At 42.4% G+C, this 24,935-nt stretch overlaps 1 protein-coding gene across 1 annotated transcript in view; it reads right to left on the bottom strand.

The window, feature by feature from the left end:
• Window positions 1–1,144: 1,144 nt before the first annotated feature.
• The window catches only part of Ces5a (carboxylesterase 5A), a 28,350-nt gene continuing 4,559 nt past the window's right edge, over window positions 1,145–24,935 (bottom strand). The window contains exons 4-13 of the mRNA XM_059264556.1: window positions 23,167–23,300; window positions 20,954–21,107; window positions 18,395–18,499; window positions 16,181–16,285; window positions 14,665–14,805; window positions 12,707–12,775; window positions 9,922–10,069; window positions 3,478–3,627; window positions 1,485–1,557; window positions 1,145–1,407 (exon numbers count right to left, since the gene is read on the bottom strand). Of these exons, the coding sequence (XP_059120539.1) occupies window positions 1,176–1,407; window positions 1,485–1,557; window positions 3,478–3,627; window positions 9,922–10,069; window positions 12,707–12,775; window positions 14,665–14,805; window positions 16,181–16,285; window positions 18,395–18,499; window positions 20,954–21,107; window positions 23,167–23,300 (1,311 nt within the window). The 3' untranslated portion in view covers window positions 1,145–1,175. The remainder of the gene's footprint in view (window positions 1,408–1,484; window positions 1,558–3,477; window positions 3,628–9,921; window positions 10,070–12,706; window positions 12,776–14,664; window positions 14,806–16,180; window positions 16,286–18,394; window positions 18,500–20,953; window positions 21,108–23,166; window positions 23,301–24,935) is intronic.

The raw sequence follows: 24,935 nt of genomic DNA on the forward strand, positions 1-24,935 counted from the left end.
TTCACCCACTACTAATTGCAAACTATTTCTTTTTTGTGTGGGCTGAAGAAGACATTTCTGGGTCATCAGAGTCAGTCTGTCAGTTGGAGATGTCTGAGCCAGGTAAACTCGGAGTTACTGGCATCTCAGAAACCCACTCACTCTTTGTGCCTCGTGTGTGACCCTGAAACAGTCACAACAACAACTCCAGCAAATTATACAGGTACAGTGTGGATATAAAAAGTAAGACTGTCACCTTAGTTTTGTCAGTATTGGTAAGTAGAACACACCCACCCAACCTATCAGGTGGCTAAGTCGATTCCATCCTTTCTAGTGTAAATATGAGTTCTCCAGAGAAGGCCTACAGCTTCAATCTAAATCAAGATCTCCCTCTGCTAAATCTTAAAACAGCTTGCCCCTCCTGAGTAGCACTCAGCAAACTTATACCACAGGGTATCAGAGGTGTAGATCTTTCCCAGTACCTGCTTACATACCATTTGCTCACTACGGTACCCCTTGGGGACATGTCTGCTATATACGATACACTCAGCGCAGCTTTGTGAATTGTGGAATCATCATTACCCCATCAGCAAAGCCTCGTTTCTCCTCATTCCTAGCCTGACCTTTGCTCTCTGGTTTTAGACCTTCACTTCCCTGGACCTTAGATGACATCAGAGAACACTTTCCTGCATGTCCCCTTCCCCACATGTCTCACTAAGACTCAGCTCAAACCAAGAGGTGCCCAGGACTTGGCTTCCACTAAAAGCTCTACTGCTCTGAGGTTATGGGACTTGCATTTTATTCAACATCTGAACTCAATACATGATCGGGGGAAGGTATCTGTGCTGGTGTGGGGAAGGGAGGGGATTTATCAACACAAATTAAATTCTGTTATATACTTTGCATATATTTTGCATTCTGATTTTATTTCATATGAGTAACAGGATCATTACATGACAAGTAATGGGCCAGCCCTCCTCCAGACTCATTGAGAAAATCTCATTACCTTCCAAGACAAATTGAATTTTTTGATGTTGAAAAGAATTTCATGAGGTTCATCCCTAAGCCCATAAAACACCAGCTAAAGCAGATTAGTGGACAGAAATCCCCACAGAAAGCAGCTCAATGGAGAATGAGGGTAATGGTTGAGGGAGAAACTTAAAAGCAGGAAATTCAGAACCACACCATGATGACTTCTAAAGGGCAACATAGAAAAGGAAAGGCAGAGGTAGAGAAAAGAGGATTAAGGAGGAAGCAGGTCTGAGCAGTGTTTCTGAAGTAGACATGATCAGGGGGAAAGTATCTGTCCAAAATTCCACTCTCTGATCTTTCAGTCTCTGTCCGACACTAATGTTCAAATCCAGCATCAGGTACTGCTCATTCTGATCGTAGACTGGCCACAGAGGCAGGCCATCCCCATTAGGATCCCTGAAAGTGAAAGCAGACTCTGGTGAGGTAGTCATCCTCAAACACCCCACTGCGAGGAGGCCAGCTGATTCACTCACCCGGTCCTGGCAAAGTTAGCCCAGTACTTCATCATCTTCCTGCTTAGCAACTTCTCTTCCTCAGTGGCTTCCTCTGCAGATGAACACAAATCCAGCTGCTTATCCACTTCACCCGGGCCTGAGGCTCCTCCCACTCACTGAGGCTGTCATACCTTGGCCCCTCACTGAATCCTTACAGATAAGTCCTGGCTCCCACATGCAGCTGATGCACCACCCAAGGAATCCTGGCTTCCAAAACAATGCAAGCTGAACATACCTTCCTCACTGGCCCTCTCTCTAGCCATTCTCATTTGGCTACAGGATTCTTGGGATTCTCTCTCTCTCTCTCTCATTAACTACAGCCAACCACTGCTATCTGCTAAAGATTGATTCCAAGATGTCCCTAACAACAACCAATTCCAAAGATGCTACGATCCATCTGTGAAACAATGCCATTTGCTTATAGCCTCTGCAAACCCCCAAATCACTTCTGCCTCACTTGCAATACCTAGCACAGGACAGGACAGGTAAATCTCATCACTTCCCTGTAGGTACTTAACTGCCAGCTCAAAGGCAAGCACTGTTTCTAAGGTCTTGGATATGTTCAGGAAGATAGGCTCCACTTGCACCGTGTGCAGGCCAACCCCTCTCCACACATTTGCTCATGCGTGGGCACGTGTTCTGCATCCTAATCTTTCTATAGAGGTTGTATCTGGAAATCGTATCTGTAAGTTCTACATGCTCAGCTGTAAATATGCCAATTATTGTTCTATAAAATCATAATATATGTATTCAAACATATGTACGTGCAATTGCATTTAAGTTGTGTTTAGCATAGTATGAGTATCCAATATTCTAGTGATGGATATTTACACAAAATAGTTTTTTTTGAAAAGGCAATGTTTTCATGCACACATATGTTTTTGCACATGTGGATATAATTACTCAAAACTGCACACAGAAGAGCCAGGCTAAGGACTGTACACACTGTAAATACTTATGGCCTTCTTCTAATATATGAAATTGTCTGTTTCCCACACCTGCTGTTATACACCAGTTAAAATGTGCTGTTCTTCCAAACATGGATTGATTTAAGAAAGAATGATTCGGGCTGGAGAGATGGCTCAGAGGTTAAGAACACTGGCTGTTCTTCCAGAGGACCTAAGTTCAATTCCCAGCACCCACATGGTGGCTCACAAACATCTATAATGAGATCTGGTGCCCTCTTCTGGTGTGCAGGCAGAACACTGTATACATAATAAATAAATAAATAAATCTTAAAAAAAAAAAAAGAAAGAAAGAAAGAATGATTCACCAGCCAGGGATAGTCTGTTGTTCTCCTGCTCTAGCTGAAACTGAGGGTTAAAATCACATGCATTAAAAGCCACCTACACGTCTACTTTTCTATAAGTTGTTCAAGTGTTTATTAGCTTGCTCTTTTCCTATAGAATTCAGAGATTCTGGATTTCAAGGCATTTACCTCCCTAACACTAAGGCTGTTCACTGCTTCCAGTTTGGAGAGGCCTTTCTTCACCCAGAGTGTGAGCTCTCTGCTGAGTAAAAGCATGTCTTAAGCACTCATGGTTTGCTTTATGGCAACTGTTTAGTTTCATCCTCATAAAAACCTTAGCAGCATCTACCTCATTATCTCTAAGACAAGGATGGATAGATAAATAAAACGGGTAAACCACAGTCCACAAACACTCTCAATAACAGCTCTAGCTTCTGTCAAAGGCCATGCTGAATTAGTTAAGAACCTCCATTTCATAGTATTTTAAACCAAATGTTTTAGTGGTATTTCCTATGTGTGATTTGCTTGTAACTTTTCAGTGTGTGTGTGTGTGTGTGTGTGTGTGTGTGTGTGTGTGTGTGCTTGTAAACTACTCAGGTGATTAACTCTCTTGTATAGTGATGGGCTGAGCAGAGCCTTTATGTAAGCAGTGGGGAACTGAATCTTCTCACCCCATCCCACATTCCATGTTCCTGCAGAAGGAGCCCACAGCTAGCTACTTACGAAACATGGCAACATCACCCTTTAAAAAAGGGCCTCCAAAGACAAAGCGGATTTCATCCGTGTGGTCAGCTTTCACAAAGGCTGGCCTCGTGTTTTCAAAGCACTGGGGTCGGTGCTGAAACTCATAAAAATAGACAGGTACACCAGCATCTAAGAAAAAAAAAAAAAAAACAGAAAACATCAGGCATGTATGCAAATAAGGTGTGGCCCTGCATCCCTACCTTGCAAGTTAAAATTTACAGACCCTGAGGTGTATACTCAGAGGCCACATAAATCAGCCTGATTGCCTGCCTTTTCTCCCTTCCTCCTTCCCTTCCTTCCTTCATTCTTTTCTTCCTTCCTTCCTTCCTTCCTTCCTTCCTTCCTTCCTTCCTTCCTTCCTTCCTTCCTTGAGGCTGGAATTCCTCTCTATGGCAGTCTTCTTATCCCTAGTGACAAAGATGTTACAACCCTGTGCACACCCTGAGAAGGAAAGAATTCTACTGACTAAAAGAAAAGCCCCTTCATGCTGAGCCCAGATACACTTGTAACTTCCTCCCATTGATCCTGGTTCAGATGTCTGGAGGCACACAGAGTAATTCCCCACTTCCAAAAGAATCCACACACATGCAACCAAAACCGTCTTCTCTTCTACACAGGTCCTTTCTCTGTAACAATGCACACACATACATAGCACACACATAAACATATTCTTGGTCTCAATTTTTCCTTCAATTATTGGCTCATTTCTCAGCATTTCTTGCAACAAGACACCACAATATATCTGCTTTCTGCTTATTTCATTCCTTCTCTTTCTATTATCTTTCTACAGATAATAAAAAGTACCTTTTCAAATATAGAATTTGAAGAGCTTTTGCAAATCTATGCACAGTCATGAACTCTCCACACAGAGCATGTCCATCAACAACACACACACTTTAAAAACAACAAAAATAAACCTTTTTTCCCCCACTGTATTTGTTTGGAAATGGTATCTAAGGTACAACACAAAACACACAATTAACAAAGATAATGTAAGTGAAACAATATGCATGAAGACTTAGAATTGGTATTCAATTGTTGAACGTTATCAACAGAGCAAGACACCAACCCACAGAATGTCTTGCAAATACTTGCAAATTATGTCCAAAAAATGAATTAATTTGTGTAATATATAAAGAATCCTTGAGACGAATAAGTAACTCTCAGTTCAAGGGAAAAAGAACAAAGTGTTTGCACAGGCATTTTGCTATGGGATGTGAAAATGTTTGGAAAATATTTCACATTTTCTCTTACATGTGGTATTTATACATATTTATATATACATGTATGTGTATACATATATATACACACATACATGTGGAGGGAGATCAAAAGAGAGAAAGGAAAAGGAGATAGAGGGGGCAGAAGAAAAGTTGTTTAAGGAAAGGACGGGGACAAGCAACAGATGGGGGGTACGTGGGAGGGAGGATCAATGATATATACGTATGAAATCTCATCATATGATCCATTATTTTATGTTAGTTTTAAAGTTAATTTTGAATTGTCTGAAAAGAATCTGGAAACACTCCTAACTTGTCTAATCATTAGAGAAACACAAATCAACACCATCATTAGATGACACTTCACCCATTTATACACGTATGTGATAGTTATCCCTTCTGCAACTGCAGGAAGCATGTGCTGATGCAGCAGGGGACTGCAGTTCTTGTGTGTCGGGGAGAGAAGGAAAAATGGCATGGCCGCTGTAGAAAGTAATATGCAGGTCTTCAAAAATTAGAACGATTGTGTGGTCCAGGAACCCAGCCTCGGATACGCATGTAAAAGAATGGCTATCCATACACTCACATTCAAACAGCATTATTCACCACAGTCATAAATAAACATGGTATAGACAGGCAAAGAATATTCCTCATCCTGAGAAAGAAATTCAGATATATAAGATATATAGTAGTAAATAGATGAACCTTCAGGCATTACGCTAATAAGCTAGACCAGAAAAGGACAAATACTATATTATTTCACTTACAGAAGATACATAAAAATGGTTAAAGTACTAAATGTTTTGTCATACACATTTTGCCGTAATATTGTAAGTGTAAAAATTATGTTGTTTAATTTTTACATTGTTGAGTTTTCCTATTTCCTCTTGTTGACTTCTGATTGACTCCTCTGGGGTCATATTCCACTCTTTTAGATACATTAAGGTTTGCTCTGTGGGCAACTATGTGGTTTATTCTGGAGGATATTAAATGTACAAAAGAAAAATGAGGACTCTGGTGGCTGTTGGATGTAATGTTCTTCATGCATTGTTAGGTCTGTTTGATTTACAGTATTGTTCTCATCTTCTATTTCCCTCTTCATATTTTGCATAATTGTTCTGTCATTGAAAATGCATGTTAAGGTCTCAAACTATTATAATAAAACCATTCCTTCAAGCTTTCTCTGTTACCTTTATTTCATACATTTTATGGCTCTATCATAAGGTGCATATGGGTTTTCAATTCTGATGCTTTTCTGGTGCAGATGCCCTTTTATAATGTCCTTCCTTGTGTCTTGTCATACTTTCTGTCTCCAGATTTATTTTGTCTGACTTATGCAGCAGGCCCAGGTCTCTTCTGGTGGTTGCTTGCACTGAATATCTTTTCCACTATTTCTCTTTCAGCCAGTGTCCATCCTTGGTTCTCCAGTGGATCTCTTCTAAACAGCATGTGTCATAGTTTCTTTAATCCCTCTACATCTGCCTACTGAGAGATTAGTCCATTTACATTTAATACAATGACTGAGCACGAAGGACTGATTTCCACCATTCTGCTGTTTGTTTTCTATGTCTCTTTCATCAGTTTTGTGTCTTCTCAAAGCTCCACCACTGCCTTCTTTTGTATTGGAATGTTCTAGTGCATCATTTTGATCCACCTCTTACTCCTTTTACCACATATTTTTAGTTATTTTCTAAGCTAATGTTTAATATTTGGAATTCACATCTTAACTTACAATAAAGTTCAGATTAATTTTAATTTACTTTTTACAGCATAAAACTTTATACTGTTAAGACTAAAATTTATATCTCCATACACTGTATCTTACTAACAGATTTACAATTGTCTTTAAAACCATTTAGGAAATGGGGTGTTATAAACAAAAATGAATTAATAATGACTTCCATATTGACTTACATGATTAGTTTTACTGTGTTGTTTACCTGTTCATGTAGATTTGAAATGCTTTCTGTATCTTTTTGTTTCAGCCTAAAATCTTTAAAGAACTCTTTTTCCTTCTCTGGCAAGTTTGTTAGCTATGGGCTGAAGTCCTGTGTACTAGGAAATGTCATAATTTCTCCTTCTTTTCTGAAGGACAGTTTTACCAGATACCTAATTCTTGGATGGCAGCCTTGGCTACTTCATCTTACGGCACTCTGAGTATGTCATCTCCATGCTTTCTGATCACCATCATTTTTTTAGGCAGATCCTATGATAATCTCATTTCTAGACAACAAGTCTCAGATCTCTTACAGAGTCCATGAAGCTCTTTTCTTTCTCTTTGGCTTTAGATATGATGTGTCTCATTGTGAAATCTGAGTTTTTCCTATATGGGGGCTGTTGAAATTCTTAGATGCCTGACTTTCAACAGCTTTGGGACATTTTGTCCATTACTTATTCTTCCTTCCTCTTTTTTCTCTCCTGTCTTTCTTGGGATCCTATTATACATAAGTTTGGTTGATCAAACTGTCCCACAAGATTCCTATGCTCTGTTCATCTTCCGTTATTCTTTTCTCTTTCAGACTGAGTGTCTCAAATGGTATAACTAAGTTCTTTGCTCTGTCTTTCATGTGCTCAGATCTGTAATGGATCCCTTGAGTAATTCGTTCATTTCACATAATTTCTTTCCACTCTGCTCAGTGTTTTCTCACGTTTTCTTAAATAAATCCTCTCTTTATAGCCACTACTTAGTGATAATTTATTCTCATGGCTTCCTTTCAACATTTGAACATATTTAAAACAGTAGATTTTCACTGAGGCAGTGGTGATACAGTGACTGGCATTCCTGCCATTCCATATTTAAAAGAATTGATTTCAAATTTTTGCTCAATAGTTCCAATGTTTAGAGTTCCTCAAAATCAGTTTCTGTTCATTTCTTTTTCCTGTATGTGAGCAATACATTCTTGTTTCTTTGTCTAACATAATTTTTTAAAAACACCAAACAGAAACAACAACAACAAAAACAAAAGTCCTGGTGTGGAAGTGATGAACTCTAATCCTACTAGTGCCTGGGTTTTGTGTCTCATTGATTCTTTGGGTGCTGTTGATCTTTTTTAACTGGTGTTCTGTATTACCTTTATAAAGTTTGTATTATTTGTCCTAAGTTACCATTGAAGCCTGTTTTCTGGTACATTAGTGATCAGTTTATGACGTAATAAGTTATTGATATTTCCATAAACCTTTGGAACCACCAATCACACAAACAAAAAAAGAAAAACAAAAGAATTCACAGTCTTTCAGTTCAACTCTGTGTGTATTTGAGAGCTCACATGTGGGGTGTGTGTGGGGTGTGTGTGTGTGCTCACACACCTGCCTGCCAGAGAACTTGTGTGCAAATCAGAAGACAATTTATCAGTACTTTTTTTTCTCTCCTTTCACTCTGTGGGCTCTGAGAATTGAACTCAGGTCCTCAGGCTTGGCAGCAAGCACCTTAACCCACTGAGTCATCTCATTGGCCTCCAGCTCCACTTCTTAGTAGTAGAAGAGTGGATCTACATATTCTGAACTCTCTACTATGCTCTACTATTCGGCTTGTCTACCCTCCAGCCAATACACAGCTTTATTTATTTATTTACTTACTTACTATTTATTTATTTATTTATTTATTTATTTATTTATTTATTTATTTATTTATTCATTTTGTGTGCTTGTCTTTCAGACAGTGTTTCTCTGTGTAGCCCTGACTGTCCTGGGACTGTCTCTGTAGACCAGACTAGCCTCAAACTCAGAGATCTACCTGCCTCTCCCTCTGGAGTGCTAGAATTAAAGGAGTATGCGTTCCTTTATAAGTTTTTCTTTACTTTGTGGAATTTTATAGATGTATATAATGAAATATGACTGTATCTACCCCACTTCTCCTCTTCCCTTCCCCAACTTCATGTCTTTTAATTTTCTAACCTCCTAAAACCAGTTAGTGCTGCACATGTGTGCATGAGTGAGGTGACCCCTTGAAACACTGGCAACATCCACAAAAAGCGATTCTCTACCCCTGTGATCATCCCCTGCCAGTAGTTCCTCAGTGAGGGGTGTGGCCTGCTCAGTTATCACAGCTCAATGATAAGTCCTAAAACCAAGTGAATTTTATCTCCTCTAATTTTGTTATACTTTCTCAAGATTGATTTGGCCATCCTTGTATGTTCATGTCAATTTTAGAATTAGTTTGTTAATTTGCACAAAACTGTTACAAAAGATTTGAAGTTGTTCTGTGTTGAGTCTACAGATCAATTTCCCCCATTTTCTTTGAACCATTTAAATTAAGCTTCCACTATCTTATCATTCCATTAAAATTGCTGTCAAGGTCACCAGTGACCTCTGTGTTGCCAATTTCAAGAGTCTCATCTTGCCTGTCATTAACAGAACTAACGGCGCGATAATCTCCCACGGCAACCTGGCCCACAGCCTCTGTCCTTCTTTGATGCCGCTGCACTTATCACCATCAAACACAGTCTATATTAATTCATTTGCTTCTTTTTTCCAGTCTTTCTCACCAGAACAAAGGCAGGGTGTCTCTTCTGCTCACTGCCAAATTCCAGGAAATAGAAGAGAATCAAGCATAAAGGAGCACATTGCTAAGTATTTGTTGCAAGAAAAGCAAAGGAAGGGGAAATGAGAGAAGGGGGAGGGGAGGGGAGAGAGGAAGGGAGGGAGGGGAGAGAGGGAAGGAAGGAGGGAGGGAGGGAGGGAGGAAAGGAGTAGATTAGCTTTCCATCCCTTCCCCCTTGATGTTTTCTTCTCTCCCATTCCCCCCTTACTCCTACAGCTAAGATGTTTTGAAAACCAACCAACTCCAGAGAAAAAAATGAAGAAAGTGAAGGAATAAAAAAAGTAGTCCAGGGCTGGAGGGATGACTCAGTGGTTAAGAGCACCGGCTGCTTTTCCCAGAGGACCTGGGTTCAATTCTCAGCACCCCCATGACAACACACAGCTGTCTGTAACTCCAGTTCCAGAAGCTCTGACACCCTCACATAGACATGCATGCAGGCAAAAATACCAATGCACATAAATAAAAATAAATAAATCATTTAAAAAAAAAAAGTAGTCCGTGTTCTGGAACTGCAAAGACAGATATAGCATTCTTCCATCGTGGACACACCTAAAAGAGCCTCACAGTGAAGGAACCCAGGGGTGGCTCCTCCGTGCACAACATGAACCCCCATGGCCTCCTACCTCACTGTCTATAACCTTGAAAGGAGTTCATGAGACTCACCTCTGTGATAGCGAGCTGTCACCAGCCCAGGAACCACAAAGAACACATCTCCAAACAAGTCCAGTAAAGTGTCTCGAATGTCAGTCAGGGAGTGCTTGCCATGGAAGTATTCTTTAGCTACAACGTGTAAATACTGGGTGGGAATATGCTGTGAAAAGAAAAAAAGGGGGGCAGGAAGAGAAAGAGAGAGGGAGGGAGGAAAGGAGGGAGGGAGGGGGGAGGGAGGGAGGGGAGGAGGGAGGGAAGGAGGGAGGGAGAGAGGGAAGGGAGGGAGGGAGGGAGGAAAAGAAAATATCATGGTCATAGGAAATCCAAGTCAACAACAATGGCCAACCTGTTAATTAAGCATTAGCCTGTGCCAGTAAATTTGTAAATACTGTCTATGTGTTACCTCATTTCACACACAGCAATCTTAGAATGCGTTAAAAATAACTCCACAGATTTGGAAACTAAGGCATGGAGAGAGTACATGGTTGGTCCAAACGGATGGAACCGTGATTCTTTCACAAGTCTGAATTCAAACCCCATGCTCTGGGCCACATACAGTACACACATTGGTGGTGCTTAGTGCAAGTGAAAATCTGGTGTCCTGTGTTCCGAAGTTATTAGGAATTTCCAGATGGTGACAGCAGACTCAAGCTAAAGGGAGGGCCTTTCAGGTTAGGAAGTGTTGTGTGACACACTGGCCACACATCCACAAAACTATCCCTGCTCCTGCGACAAGCTCTGCCTCTAAGCCACTGGGTGTCTTGCAGCCTCAGTTTCCTCATCTATAATCTTTAAAATGGGACGACAAGAAGAGCATGCTTCCTGGCAGAGAGCGGGCCTTGGATGGGCTGGTTGCTGAGCACTGTTGCTGAGTGCCTCCATCAGGCATTTGATGCCTTCTTTGACCCAACTCCAGATGCCTCCAACTCTTCTCACTTTGACTTTGCCCTGAGTACCAGTGGCAGACTGTGGAAGGTCAACCACCCGAGGATCCAAGGGCCTGTCACCATGGTGACTGCTTAAAAGGGTCCAATGGCCTAGATGACACTGGGAAATTTGTTATACCATAAGTCTTAGTTTTGGTAGCACAACCATGGGCACACTTCTGTGGAATTTGGCAGCAAAGCTGCATAAACCTCCTCTGGGAGTGTCACTGAGACTCACTCTTCCAGAGCTCAGAAGGCTGAGAGTGTTTTCATCGGGCCCAGAGATGGCTACAGCGGTGCAGGCTTTGGTACAAGAGCCTGTCCACATGGACCATGAGATGACAGACCTTATAGGCCTGGAAGTGTCCGGAGGGGTGGAGAGGCTTTTGGTCACTGGCAAGTCACCAGAAGACAGTCACAAGGCAGACTCTGGGGCTTCTGGGTCAAGGCCAGAGAACTAGTCGCCATTTGTGAAGGAGGTCCAGCATGCCACCAGGTCTTTCTTAGAGACACTGCAGCTCATCCCTCACTCTTGTGTTGTCCCGGAAAACCTACTTACTTCCACCCTTGAGATTGCACTCAAGACACATTCAGCATTTGAAATGCCCTTCTTCTCTAGGTTCCCTTCCCCTATGACCCAGACCAATGGAAATCACCTCCCAGGAACATTTACTGAACAGCCAGAGAGATCCCACTGCTCTATTTTTATCTTGAATATCCCTCCATCTTCAGACTCAATTCACTTCATTGGATAGTCAAGACTCACCAAACATCCCTCTTCCAAGCCCCAGGGACTAACCCCTGGCCAACCCAGTCAGGCCAATCTTCAGCTATAAAAAAGAAACCTTCAATTGGAAGTCCAGTCACTTCACCCTTCTCTGTTCCTCAGGGCTTCCATGATTTCGTACTCCTTCTCTGACTTGTGGCTGTTTAACGGATCCTCTTTTTCAGTACTCCTTCAGCTGATTTCTTCCCATTCCCCAGCTCCCAGCTGGTCTCTATAGTTCTTCCTATGCTCCCCTCGCTCCTGACTCCCTGAAATTCTTCCTCCCTGCAAGGAGCTACCTAGATCCTCCTGTGGACAACACATTCCATGGCTCTCATCTGTTCTGTTTCATGTGACAGTCATAATCATGTCTGTCCACCCCACACTGTATCTCATTGCCTGAGGAAGTTTTAGAGTATTTGGTCTCAGTAAACAGATGTTCTATGAGTCAATAAAAGCAGTGAACATGGCCTTGAGACTATGCTATATAAATGTTTATGAGAAGGAAGAAGATAAAAGGAAGGAGCAGGAAGGAAAGAAATAAATTTATTTTCACATCTTAGTGTCTAGAGTAAGACCTGGTGCTGCTGTTTGTTTCTAAAATGTTTGAAATGCTTCACAAATGAATAGATGAGCACATGACTGTTAATGCTGGAACTTAACACAAAGCCTGATGGCCACATAGTAAATATAGAATTCTAGCCCCCTGTATATTTCATAACTCATAACTTTTCAAGGTATACTTAGATAATTCAGTATATGTGCTGATTTGAAACATTCTAGAAGAGGAGGAAGTACCCAAAAATCTACATTAATATGTCCCAGAAACATATTAATAATGGCATAAATAAAGAAAATTAATGCATAGAAGTGAAAAGGCCTAGTGGCCACAGATCACATTTGGCAAATATGAGAGTTACAAAAAGAGCTCTTTGGATTTAAGATTGTGACTAAGGGTTTGTGAACCAATAAAAAGCCTACTGAGTTAATTAGTTGTTTAATTAATCAGTGCAAGATGACTTTAACCTCTATCCTGCTGTACAGAGCAGGGATTTTTGCCAAGTGAAGGATTCTCTGGAGAGCCACACCACCCACAGTCGCTTACCAGGAAAATATGTATCAAGTTCAGAGCAACAGATTCGTTGGAGCCGTGGAGGATCTCAGGGGTGTCCTTCTGTGGAAAGAAGCAGGGTATTTTCTGTGAGCCATCTGGGCTCGTTGCTTGAAAAGCAGGGGCTAAATGCACAGAAGTTACACACCACTGTCTCCTTGTTGGCTAGGAGACAGGAGCAGCACTCTCATCCTCTGAAAGTTAGTTTCTTTAACTATAAAGTAGAAGAGATGATGCCTGTTGGCAAGTTCCCATTTCAGTGGTATGTGCCTGGTATGTGAAAGGCACTCTGGGGACCGATCACAACGGTTATGGTCACTGACTTCTTTATTTACTGTCCCTTACCCTGCCAGTTTAAAACAAAGAGGTTGGTCTGGACAAGTGAGTCCCGCCATCATAATGAATTTGACCTCTCCTCCAAACTTCTAAAGCAGATGAAAAGCTTCTTAAATCCCAGAGTTCAGAAAACCTCCTTCCATGCTCACCCAGGCTTTTGTTCAATCATTCCTCCTCAGAGGGGCTCATCCTCACCATACTCTGACATCCCTGAAGAAGATTTCTTCCTACTGCATTCTACATTGCTCTGAGCATGCTCTGAAAAGCATCTTTTAATTATGCATACTTGCTGTATGCCCCTGGAGAGTGTGGCCTGACAGGAAACAGGAACCTGTGAGCGTCCCCTACTGAAAATGTGTACAATTTCTCTGCATTCCATAACTCCACAGTAGACATGAACTGTTCTCAGAAGTCAGAATGCCAGGGCCAAAACCGAGTATAAAAAAAATTGAAGTTTCCAAAACCTATCTGAAATAGTAACTGTATTTACTTGAAATAATCACGTGTAGATTTTTCTTTGCTCTTGTTTGTTTTTTAGTAAATACAAATGGATCCAACTCTCTCCTCTTCATACAGTTACTTCTTTTGCCATAAATCTTTATGGGGAGCAAGACAGACATACTGTTGATCCTCCAGAGCCCAGTTCTTCTTGCCTATAGTTTAGATGTGTTTGAGTATGTCCCGCCAAAGTTCTGTGTGCTGGAAGTTTCAACCCAATTATAAATGTATTGTGTGCTGGTAGATCTCTAAGAGGTAGGACCTAGGCAAAAGTGATGGGTCAAAAGAGCACCATTCTTTGAAGAGATTAATGTAGCTCTCCTAGGGCGTGGCTAGATTTCAAGAGGGTGAGTTGTTATGAAGTAGTGCCACCTCTTTATGCTGGACCCTGTTGTGGTTATCGCTCTGTATAAATAAAATGTTGATTGACCAATAGCCAGGTGGGAAGTATAAGCAGGACAAGCAGAGAAGAGAATTCTGGGAACAGGAAGCCTGAGTCAGGAGACGCTGCCAGCCACTGCCATGAGTACCAACATGTAAGATACTGGTTAGCCACGAGCCATGTGGCAAGGTATGGATTTATAGAAATGGGTTAATTTAAGATAAAAGAACTAGATAACAAGAAGCCTGCCACGGCCATACAGTTTGTAAACAATATAAGTCTCTGTGTGTTTACTCAGTTGGGTCTGAGTGGCTGGGTCTAAGCAGCTGCTAGACTGGCAGGTGAGAGAGCTTTGTCCTGACTGTGGGCCAGGCAGGACTGGAGAAAACTTCAGCTACAGGACCCCTTCTGCATGTAGCCCTTTCTCTGTCTTCTTCTCCACCATGTTGTGACATAGCTGTGAAGTCATCTACAAATGCTGTCACCATACTGTTTTTACTTTCTATTGGCCAGAATCACAAGCCAAATAAACCCCTCTAATTTAAAATGCACAGCACCAAGTGTTACGTTTTAATGGCATTGAACAGGCTAAGACACCCTCTTCTAGTCAGTGGGAAGATTATTGCTGCATGAAAAAGCAAGAGGTCCCACCTCTTATCACTGGGGAATCATCTATGGAAGCAAACAGTTGCCTTGCTGTTGAGGGAGAGGCAGGGAGGAAAGACAGAATTCTTACCATGGGCAGTATGTAGCCACACTCTTGGTTATTGACTCCAATCATGGATGGAACTGCTTTAAATGTCTTTTGAGAAAATAGTTCTAGTGGTTCATCAGGCAAGAAAAGACCATCGATCACTCTAGTGAATGACTTTGTTTTCTGCAATAAAGAGAGAAAAAATAATGGTTGTTTCTGTTTATGAAATCTGTCCCCAGAAGTCCAAATGCATCCAGAAAGAGGAAAAGCAAAACACTAGCGGCCCAGCCAAATGCATTAGTTTCTGACCTGTCCTGCCATTTGCTTAAGGGACAAAGAAAATCTAAACTTTTCTATGCCATAGTTTCTCATCTGCCAAATAATAAAACAACAATAATAATATCAACTAAAGAAAAAATAATAGCCTAGCACAGTATTTCTCAAAGGAGTTCATAGACCAGCAGCATCAATGTCATCTGAAAATGTATTAGATATACAAATTCTCAGGTCTGCTGAATAAGAACACTGAGAGCAGCCTAATTGGGGTCACCTCCAGGTGATACTGATGCCTGCTCAAGTTGGAGAATGTCTGGGCATAAAGGGGGGTGGGGAGTAGCCAGGAGGGAGGAAGTGGGTACAAACCTTTTCCTGTGCCTTTTTATTAATCGTGTGTGTGTGTGTGTGTGTGTGTGTGTGTGTGTGTGTGTGTATCTGTATGTGGGTGTGTGATGAGGGAAGGTATGGCATGCACACACTACGGTGTCTGTGTGGAGGCCAGAGGACATCTGTATTGAGTCTTTCTCTAATTTCACCCATAGGTGGGTTCTGGGCATTGAACTGGGATCATCAGGCTTATGCAGCAAACGCTTGCTATCTTGCCAGCCCTGATCATGTTTTCTCTTCTTAGGTTCCTGTTTAGGGAATTGGGTAGAAGGAGCCATGCAAGAGCTTACAATGGCGGGTCACTATTACCCACTTTATAGACTCTAGCATGCAGATATTCTACACATGCCAAGTAGCCACAAACATTTGAGTCTGATTAAATAACAATCTTAATCATTCAAGGACTAGCAAAGAGCCTCACACTGGAAGATCCGTTAAAATCCATCCAGTTCAATTAGTCATCTAATGGTGGAAATTCTCTAGTGCCAGCCAGACTTCGATTGAATACCTACAGCAGTGGGCATCTCTGCCCATTCCTTTACAGGCAACTGAGATTTTAGAATATTCTGCTACAACAAGGAAAAATTACTTCCAATTAGAACTCCCAGCTCTTGATCTTGACTTTAGCTTCTGGGGTCATGTGGCACAAGTATGACCCTCTTCCCAGGGTGATGCCTTCCCTTCAATGTCTAAGCAACAATCCAGGCTGAGCAATGTCCCTGTCCCACCGTAAGTCACTTGTAAGAGTCCTAAACTCCACATCGCTCAGATGTTGCCATGAATCGCCGACCCCTCTCTTGTCGAAGTCTCCAATCAACACAAATAAAAGAGATAGAATGTTTGGCCACTCCATCTTCTGAGTTACCCACCTCCAAATTTTCCCATCCCTCCTCACCTTGCCAAGGCTCAGCAACTCCAAGGAAGACTTTTCCCTCAGGCACTTCAGCAAAGCCTGGGAGTCTGATGCATTACAACGGCAGACATTGGCAACCACCTGCAACTATTTATAGAGAAGGCAGGCAGACAGTGGTACTGAATGCATCCAGGGGAATAAAAGCCTGAAAAGTGGCCTATGCAGCCACAAGTGGGACTTCTTTGTGAAATCCAATATGCTACCTGCCTCTCTATAGGTCCATGCTGCTACACTGAGATTAGATTGGCGTTATCCTGACTCTTGTGGCTACAAGAGCTGGGGGTAATGGGATGTCAGTCTATGATCATGGATTGGAATTAAAGTTCCTTCCTAGCCACAGGTATACCAGTCCTGTAGACTTAGCTAAATGTCACAAGGTTCTGATATTGGAGTGCTAAGTGGAGCTGGAACCTCAAGAGTGAGGAATAGCTTTGCAAGCTCCAGTCATCAGCTGAGGAAGGCCTTGAGATCAGCACTGAGTTTATCTGTACTGATCAAACTTCAGCCCCACACATGGCCAGGAATCTCTTGGGATCTTTTCTCTATCTTTAAAGATACTAATCTTACTTTTTTATTTCATAATTACAATTTTGTCTTTGCCTCTACTCACTTCTTTTCTCTAATTTAAGGCCCAAGTCCTGCCTTCTCTAGGACATATCTCCTGACCACTGCAATCCCATAAGGTCCTTCTTCCCCTGATCTCATATCCCTCCAGTGTTCCACACCTTTGCTACCCAGGCCAATGCTAGGCAACTTTTTGCCCTATCATCAAGCTTTCCATATTTGTAGAACTTGTCCATTTACAATTGCCCTTAAGCTTCCAGGAGTCATGGGTGCTTTGAAGATTCAACATAGGCTGCATACATAGTCAACATATAGAGTCTACATGTGACAGTCAGTCAGTCAAGGACCACCTTCCACACCAATCCTCAGACTCCAGCTCAAGTCCTCCATAACAAAATCATGTCTTCTCTAGATGAGGATATGCTTTCTCCACTGATAAAGCTGTGAGTCCTAATACAACACTGGGAAACTAAGAACACTCAATAAACGCTTTGGGGTGAATAAATCAATGCATAAGCTGAAAGTAGTTTTGTATTAAGCATTACCAAAATCAGTACTCATTTATACTGAAGCTAGTTCACAATTTTATGACCCTGTTTAGACTTTGGAAGGGTGCTATTTTCTACATTGTGTTTAAGAAAATAGACCATATAAGCTTAATGACAGTACACGAGTGTAGTTCCATATACTCTAGAGACTGAGATAGGAGGGTCTCTTCAGGCCAGAGCTTTGAGACCAGCCTGGGCAACATAGTAAGATATCCACCTCAAGAAAAGAAAGAGAGGGAGTGAGGAAAGGAGGGAGTAAGGGACGGAGGGAGGGATGGAGGGAGGGATGGAGGGACAGAGGGACAGAGGGAGGGAGAGTGGGGGAGGAGGAAGGGAAAGAAATAAAAAGGATAATGCAACCACTAGAATGAATAATTCCCAGGGGATGACAAGTATCTGGGATATGCACCCTACTTCATCCCACAAACCCCATTAGTCACTCCATCTGCCCCAAAGAGCTGGAAACAGCCCCAGGGTCTTTCTTAACATTTTACTCTAGGATAGCATAAAATGTGGCAGGCACAGAAGACTAACTACACAGAATACTGAGAATAACTGGGACTGATTTGTGTCCCCACAAAAATTATTTAAGAACTATATCACACATGTGCACACCCAGGCACAACATCAATGTTGCGTTGTGTAGGTGGACTCCTTCCCTCTCTGACAGTGGTTCTCAACCTTCCTAATGCTGTGACCCTTTAATACAATTCCTCATGTTGTGGTGATCCACAACCATAAAATGATTTTCCTTGCTACTTCAGAACTATAATTTTGCTACTGTTATAATGTAAATATCTCTGTTGTCTGATGGTCTCAGGTGACTCCCGTGAATGGTCATTCAACCCCCAGGCATCATGACCCACAGGTTGAGAACCACTGCTCTGTGACTGACATGCATACACACACCCATAACGTTGTGCTGTGTGTTTAAACCTTTTCCTGTTGAACAGACCTTTCATACAGGCCCAAGATTGCCACTGGACTAGCATAAGATTCTTCGGACATAGTCAGTGGGAAAATCTAAGACTGTAATGAGAAGCTGGTTTCAGGGGACTGAGGAGGGTGTGAGCAATGTACCTACATCAGTTTTCAGCTCATCATCAAGGCTCTTCAGGCTAGGAATGATGGCCACTCCACTCTGCATGATGGCTCTGTGGAATAAGTCCTTTCTCAAAGGAGACAGAACCTAAGAAGAAAATGTAGCCAGCAGCAGTTATCCCAGAATTACACCCATTATACATGCTACCGATTCCTTCCTTAAAGACATCGTCCCAGGAAGCCCCTTCAGGATCCTACTTTGGCCTGGAGAGCCCTGCTTGGGAGTTCAAGGACTAGATACAGAGGCTTAGATGAGTTATTTCACTTCTGTAATGTGGTGGACCAGCTGCCACTTTTACAACCCTGGGTACTCCTGAGTAGGGAGAAGTGAGAAATATTAGCTAGAAAGAGATACCTAGATGACGAGAGGAAAGACAGAAACACAGGATAGCCTCGGGAGGGCCTGGGTCTCAACCCACCAGCTCTGAACTTTGTTCCAGGGGGCTTTTTATCACAATGCCTAGGGGAGAAGCAAAAGACCTCCCCCTTGCTCAATACAGCCAAGTGTAGACCCTTCCAAACACCTGATACTCAGGCCCGTGGTCCAATCATCTGCTTTATGCAGACCTGCTGGGCAAAGCCACCAGGCTCCAACACTGTAAGTCCCCATTTCTTTATTAATTTTTTTTCTGCTTTTAAAACAGGATCTTCCTCTATAGCCCAGGCTCCCTCCATCCTTCTGCCTCAGCCTCCAAGTACCAGGATTACAGGCATGGACCTCCACGATTGGCTTTGGGAACACTTAACTAGTCTGACATGGTTTCTAGTGTCTCTCCCCCCTTGCTTCTAGCAAGTCACTTAATATTCCCAAGCATCAATTTATTCCTCTGCAGCAAAACACTGTAGCAACAGTTTTGCTACAAAACACTGTAACAAAAATTGCATCAGGTCATAAATATTTTTATTTATAGTAGGAGAAATAATGAATATGAATGTTCGCTCAGTGCCTGTCCAATTTCAGTCATGAAGGGTGACCCTTGTCATATATATAAAGTGTGTTAACATGGTCCTTCTTAGAGAGGAAGACTGAAAACATAAAATTACTCTGAGTAGTGTTGGGCCCTGTACAGCAGAAACCCTTTTAATCCACTACCTTGTGACTGATCTCTTATTAACATGCTAATTTATGCCATGGAATTCTACCATTTGGGGACAGTCATTCTCTAGCATATTCAAGCATTTCTGTTCCTACCAGTCCTATGCCAAGAGTATGTTATTCCCAAAGTTGTACTGTCAGCTGCACTTGTTACTGTGATAATACAATCAAGGGAATATAGTGTGAAACAGTGGACCTTCCATGTGAAAAGAAAGCATTGTGTCTAGGGAAAAATTGATAAAGATGGGTGGCTAAAAAAATATTGCTGTCAAATTTGGTGTGGAGAAGAGTGAAATCTTTGAGGGAAAACCATAAAAACCTGCTATCCTGTTATAATAGTGTAAGGGTGGTTTTCTACAAGGTACTTGCAGACTACAAGCTACTTTGTAATGTATAAATGGGTACTAACTATAAAAAAAAAATCTCAAAAACTGTACTCAAAGGAAGTGATTTCTGCAGCTGATCTATACAAAAGGATGCATGTCCAAACTCTGGGCAGCAGACCAGATCTAAAAGGACAATGTCTGTATCCAGCTCTCAGTGAGGCATGAGCACTCTGTGTGTATCTACACATCTTTCATTATTCATGCTTTAGCTGGGTTTTTCTACTGAACAATGGTATGGTTTATGTGACACCCCTCCCCCGCCACACACACACAGAAGGTCCAAATGCTAGATTTTTTGGTCTCTAGGATGGCGGTATTAGGAAACAGTGTGAAACCTACAAGAGGCAGAGCCAAAGAGGGACCGTAGCTTTGGGAAGGACTGAAGTAGTTCTCAGGAGAGAGTGGTAACACAGTGAGCAGTTCCAAGTGCATGTTCTCTCTGCTTGTTCACAAGATATGATGCCACCTACTACCGTGTGTGTGTGTGTGTGTGTGTGTGTGTGTGTGTGTGTGTGACTACTACAAACAAGTGCTTAGCAGTCCTGATGATTAGAGTGTAGAGATGCAACTCTACAAACACAGGGATTTTCCCCCCTCAAATTATCACTCATTATGTAACCTTGGGAATTCATCTAAACTCTCCTGGTGACTGCTATCTTGTTCATGAAATGAGACTGTGCCCGAGACTTACAACTTACCTATGAAGCAATATGTATTTGTAAATGTGTTTTCTACTCCCATAGACTCCTCCATACCCATGTGGATATGAGCAGCAGAAACGGAACTCAGTGGGTTATTAAAAATCAAAAAGGACATGAAGCAGGAAGAGGTGGATTTTAGAGGAATTCAGAGGAAGAGGAAGGGGATGAGTATGATCAAAACACATTGTATGCATGTATGAAATACTCAAAGAACTGATAAAAGTTTCATTTTCGAACCCCAAGAAAATAAAATTGTATGTATTCAACATAACAACAGCAACCAAATGTGGGTGATGTCTTGTCTCTATGCTTATAACCACCCTAGCTAAGAGTCATCCAAGTCAAAGCAGAAAACTCACCAGGCTAGAAATGCTTATGGCTCCCGCTGAGCCACCAAAGACAGTCACGGAATCAGGGTTTCCACCGAAGAACTTGATGTTGTTCTTGACCCATAGCAGGGCAGCCAGCTGGTCGTGGAAGGCCCAGTTCCCGGGGGCATACTGGTCCCGTGTGCTAGGGATAAGAGGCAAAGTGGGAGTTCTTAGCTAGCTCCTATGTGTCCTGTAGTCCCACAGTTCTCAGTAAGGTGTGAGCTGGCAGTACACTGAGAACCAGATCCCTACAGGAGCTGAGCACAACAGGCTTAGTTCTCACGTCCTGGGATTTCCTCAAGAATGGTGGAAGTTCTGTACTCCAGAGAAGTACACATGCAATACTGTATGTCCAATGTTAGGGTGTTCTTGGCTCCCCTTAACCCATGGATCCCGAAAAATCCTGCTGGTGAGAGTTATCTCTGCCACTTGAGCCAGTGAATGACAAAATCCTAAATTGCCTAGTTTATTAAGAGCAAAAGCAATGCCCATAGCAGCAGGTGTACCCAGCATGGCCCCAAGAAGTGTACAGCTAATAACCTTCACAGCCTTCAAGAGGAGTGGTTCTCAACATTGCCCTCTCTGCCTCTCTGGGTTTTTTTCTGCCCTGCTACCAAAAGGCTGATCTCTAGAAGTTGCGTCACTTAGGCCATTGGCATGAGGTACTGAGAGTTGAGAGGGGAGAAAGACTGGACTATGTATCCCACCACTCCATTCTCCTTCCATGCTGGACAGAGAGAACAGGACAGGGGCAAACTACCCCCGTGGCCACAGCTTGTGTCAGCTCTTTTCAGTTAATTCTGTGAGCATGCCATCAAAATGTGCATCTTGTTTAAACAGACTAGGAAATTCAAGCACAGAGATCTCTTTACCAGAAAGATCTAGAAAGAATTAGGATTCAATGATTCTAGCCTCAGAATCCACGCTCCTAATTATACCCCATTCAATGCCTCAAAAAGCTGGATGTTTCCCACAATTATTGAGCAATTCATAAAAAACACAGGAAAATAACATAGATCAACAACAGAAAAAAAAGCCACTGGGACCCAGAACTAGCACGTGGTACACATTCTGAGTGAGAAATCTCAGGATCCTATCCCCTATCATCCTCTAGTTCCCCAACCTGTTCCTCCTTCTACACCCCTTTGTCAGTTTGTGACCATGCTGGCTTAGACTAACATCTCATTCCCAGCCTTCCCCAAGCCCGGCCAATTTAACCTTCATTACATGGTGGGTCTCACAATGTTCCCATTCCTCCCTCAGGGTGCACAAGCACCTCACCACAATCATTAAGATCTCAAGCTGTTGCACAGAATTCATTGCCTGGCCATCCATGGTCTGGGTGAGCTTGGGCCAGTCACTTAACCAACTGGGCCTCCAGTTCCTCATGTGGAAGCTAAGGATAACAATAATACTTGTTCCATGGGACTGCTAGAAAGGTAGATACCAGGCACACTGTGTTACATGTGCTACCTCTTCTTTTCATGACTCAACCTTGCATAGATTCAACAAGACAGCAGTAGCCTCCTCACTGGCCTCCCATTTGTTAATGGACAGCCGTCAAGCACGGTCTAGCCTCCAGTCTCTTCCAGAGTACACTTCCTGGTACATATCTCCGAGCAGGATAATTGTAGGACTCTCAGTCTTTAAAAGATAAAGTTCCAAATTCCATGAACACCACGGTATTCAGATCCCTGCCCAGTCAGGCCTTTCATATTCACACAATTCCAGGTCACACCACTGGGCTACACTTCCTGTCTCTGTCTTCTTTGCAGCCCAGTGTGCCATGTGAATGCCTTCTTCCCTGTAGTATGTGAACAGAAGTGACGAATGCCATCTTCAGGCTTATCCAGGAACATGTCCTCTGTGAGACCCTCTATGATTTCTCCATTGCTGGAGATTCAGATCTAGACAATTTGACACCAGAGCCACAAGATAGAAGAGTCCTGGAGCACTGGTTAACCATGCATAAGGCTATCTGTCCATTGGGGGCACAAACCTGGACTGTCCTTAATGAGAAAGAGGTCCTTTTAACTGCTGGGATTTGAGGGGTTTTATGTTAATGTGCTAAGTTACCTAACTAATTAGGACCTAATTTACACAATACCACTGAAGGTTCTTTCCTCCTAAGGTAGCTGCCCACAGCTACTGTTCCAGCTTCCCTTTGTGGTCTGGCGTGTCATTCACCAGAAGAGACTCACGTGAAGAAGCCAAATATCCCTAGGCGGTACTGGATGGTCACAATCAACACGTCCTCATAGGCAGCCAGGGCAGACCCATCAAAGATGGAGGCTGAGCCAGTCTCAAAGCCACCTCCTGGTATCCACACCATGACCTGAGGACACAGAATCACTCTCGTCAATATCTTTCCATACTTGTTGGATTATTTTTTATTGAGAAAAATATAAATGCCTCACTCTTCTTTATAAGTAGGATCTAAGATCTTATTTTTTAAATAAGATCCAGGGTTAAGCATATAGACTCTGTCCTCAGAGTAAGTAGATGATTTGATTAGCTGAGCGAACACAGACAGGCTACTCAACTTCTCTGGGGATTGTTGTTTTTGTTTTCCCTTGTGTAAGAGTTGTGAAGAGCATAAATATCTCACTTCAGAGGTTTTTGTGAAGTCCAAATAAGCATTTGTAGTTAAAGCTTTTACAAGAGTGTTTGCTCAGTTCAAGTGCTCAGAGACTGATAACGGAAGCCCATTGAGCCTGTGGCCCACAGGAAGACAGAAACCATCGTAAGGCACACATAAGGCCAGTGGCTGTGTTGTTAAAACTGTCAACTTCACAGGCTCTAGAGCAGTCTTTCTCAACCTGTGGGTCTCAACCATCTGGGGGTCGAATGATCCTTTCACAGGGGTCACCTAAGACCCTCAGAAAACACAGATATTTACATTACGATCCACAACAGTAGCAAAACTATAGTTATGAAGTAGCAACGAAATAACTTTAGGGTTGAGGGTCACCACAACATGAGGAACTGTAGTAAAGGATCGCAGCATTAGGAAGGTTGAGAACCACTGCTCTGGAGTCACCTAGGAGATATGCTTCCAGGAGAGCGTGTGATCCTTGTCTAGACAGGCTAGCCTCTGGGCCTAGTTGTGAAAGACTATCTACATTAGGAGAACTGAATGGAAAGACCCATCCCAGTGTGGGCCTGGAGTCCTGGGCTGAGCTAAGAGAAGCAAGAGAAGTGAGCATCAGCATTCCCGTCCCCAGTTTGACTGAACCCTGGAACTGTGAGCCAAACCCTTTCTCCCTGAAGTTGCTTTTGTCTGGGTATTCTATCACATTGATAAGACAAATTACTAAGACATCAGCTGAAGAGGTTTCTTTTTTTTTTTTTTTAACCTTCGGTGTAAAAGGGGACAAAAGGGGGTACAGAAACTTTGCTTTGTTTTGGAAAAATTAGGACCAGTGAACACAAAATACTATTCAAATGGTATTGTCACTACTTTCATAGATCATAGTAAATCTCTTCCATTTTTCTAACTCTGTATTTGGGACTATAGCCCTTGGGTCAGGAAAAGAGAAGAGAGCCATGGAGGGAAAGCGCTGGCCCTGTACAACATAGAGTGAGCACATGTGCACTCCTTGTGTCTCAATTTCCTTATCTGCAAAGTGAGCTCAACCATCCTTACACACTGTGTTGAATGATACAATGTCCAATGCCTGGCACACAGTAGGTACTTGGCAAATGTTGCTGCCTGATACCCCAGAAAGGCTCTCCCAGTTACAGAGGCATGGGGAGAGAGGATGCTGAGAGAGAGGGTGTGGCCAAAATACAGGTCATAGAAAACCTTCCTTCATTCATCTACAGGGTTCCTCATGTTCTTAAATGAAATACTTGGCATCAGTACTTGACTGTCTTAATTAGATAAGAAAAGTTGAATTACTCAATTATACTCTTTTAAAAAGAGGGGTTCTCAAACTCAAAAAGCAATCAGAAGCCTTTTAAACTGTAT

This window comes from Peromyscus eremicus, chromosome 5, assembly GCF_949786415.1.
Source record: "Peromyscus eremicus chromosome 5, PerEre_H2_v1, whole genome shotgun sequence".
NCBI lineage: Eukaryota > Metazoa > Chordata > Mammalia > Rodentia > Cricetidae > Peromyscus > Peromyscus eremicus.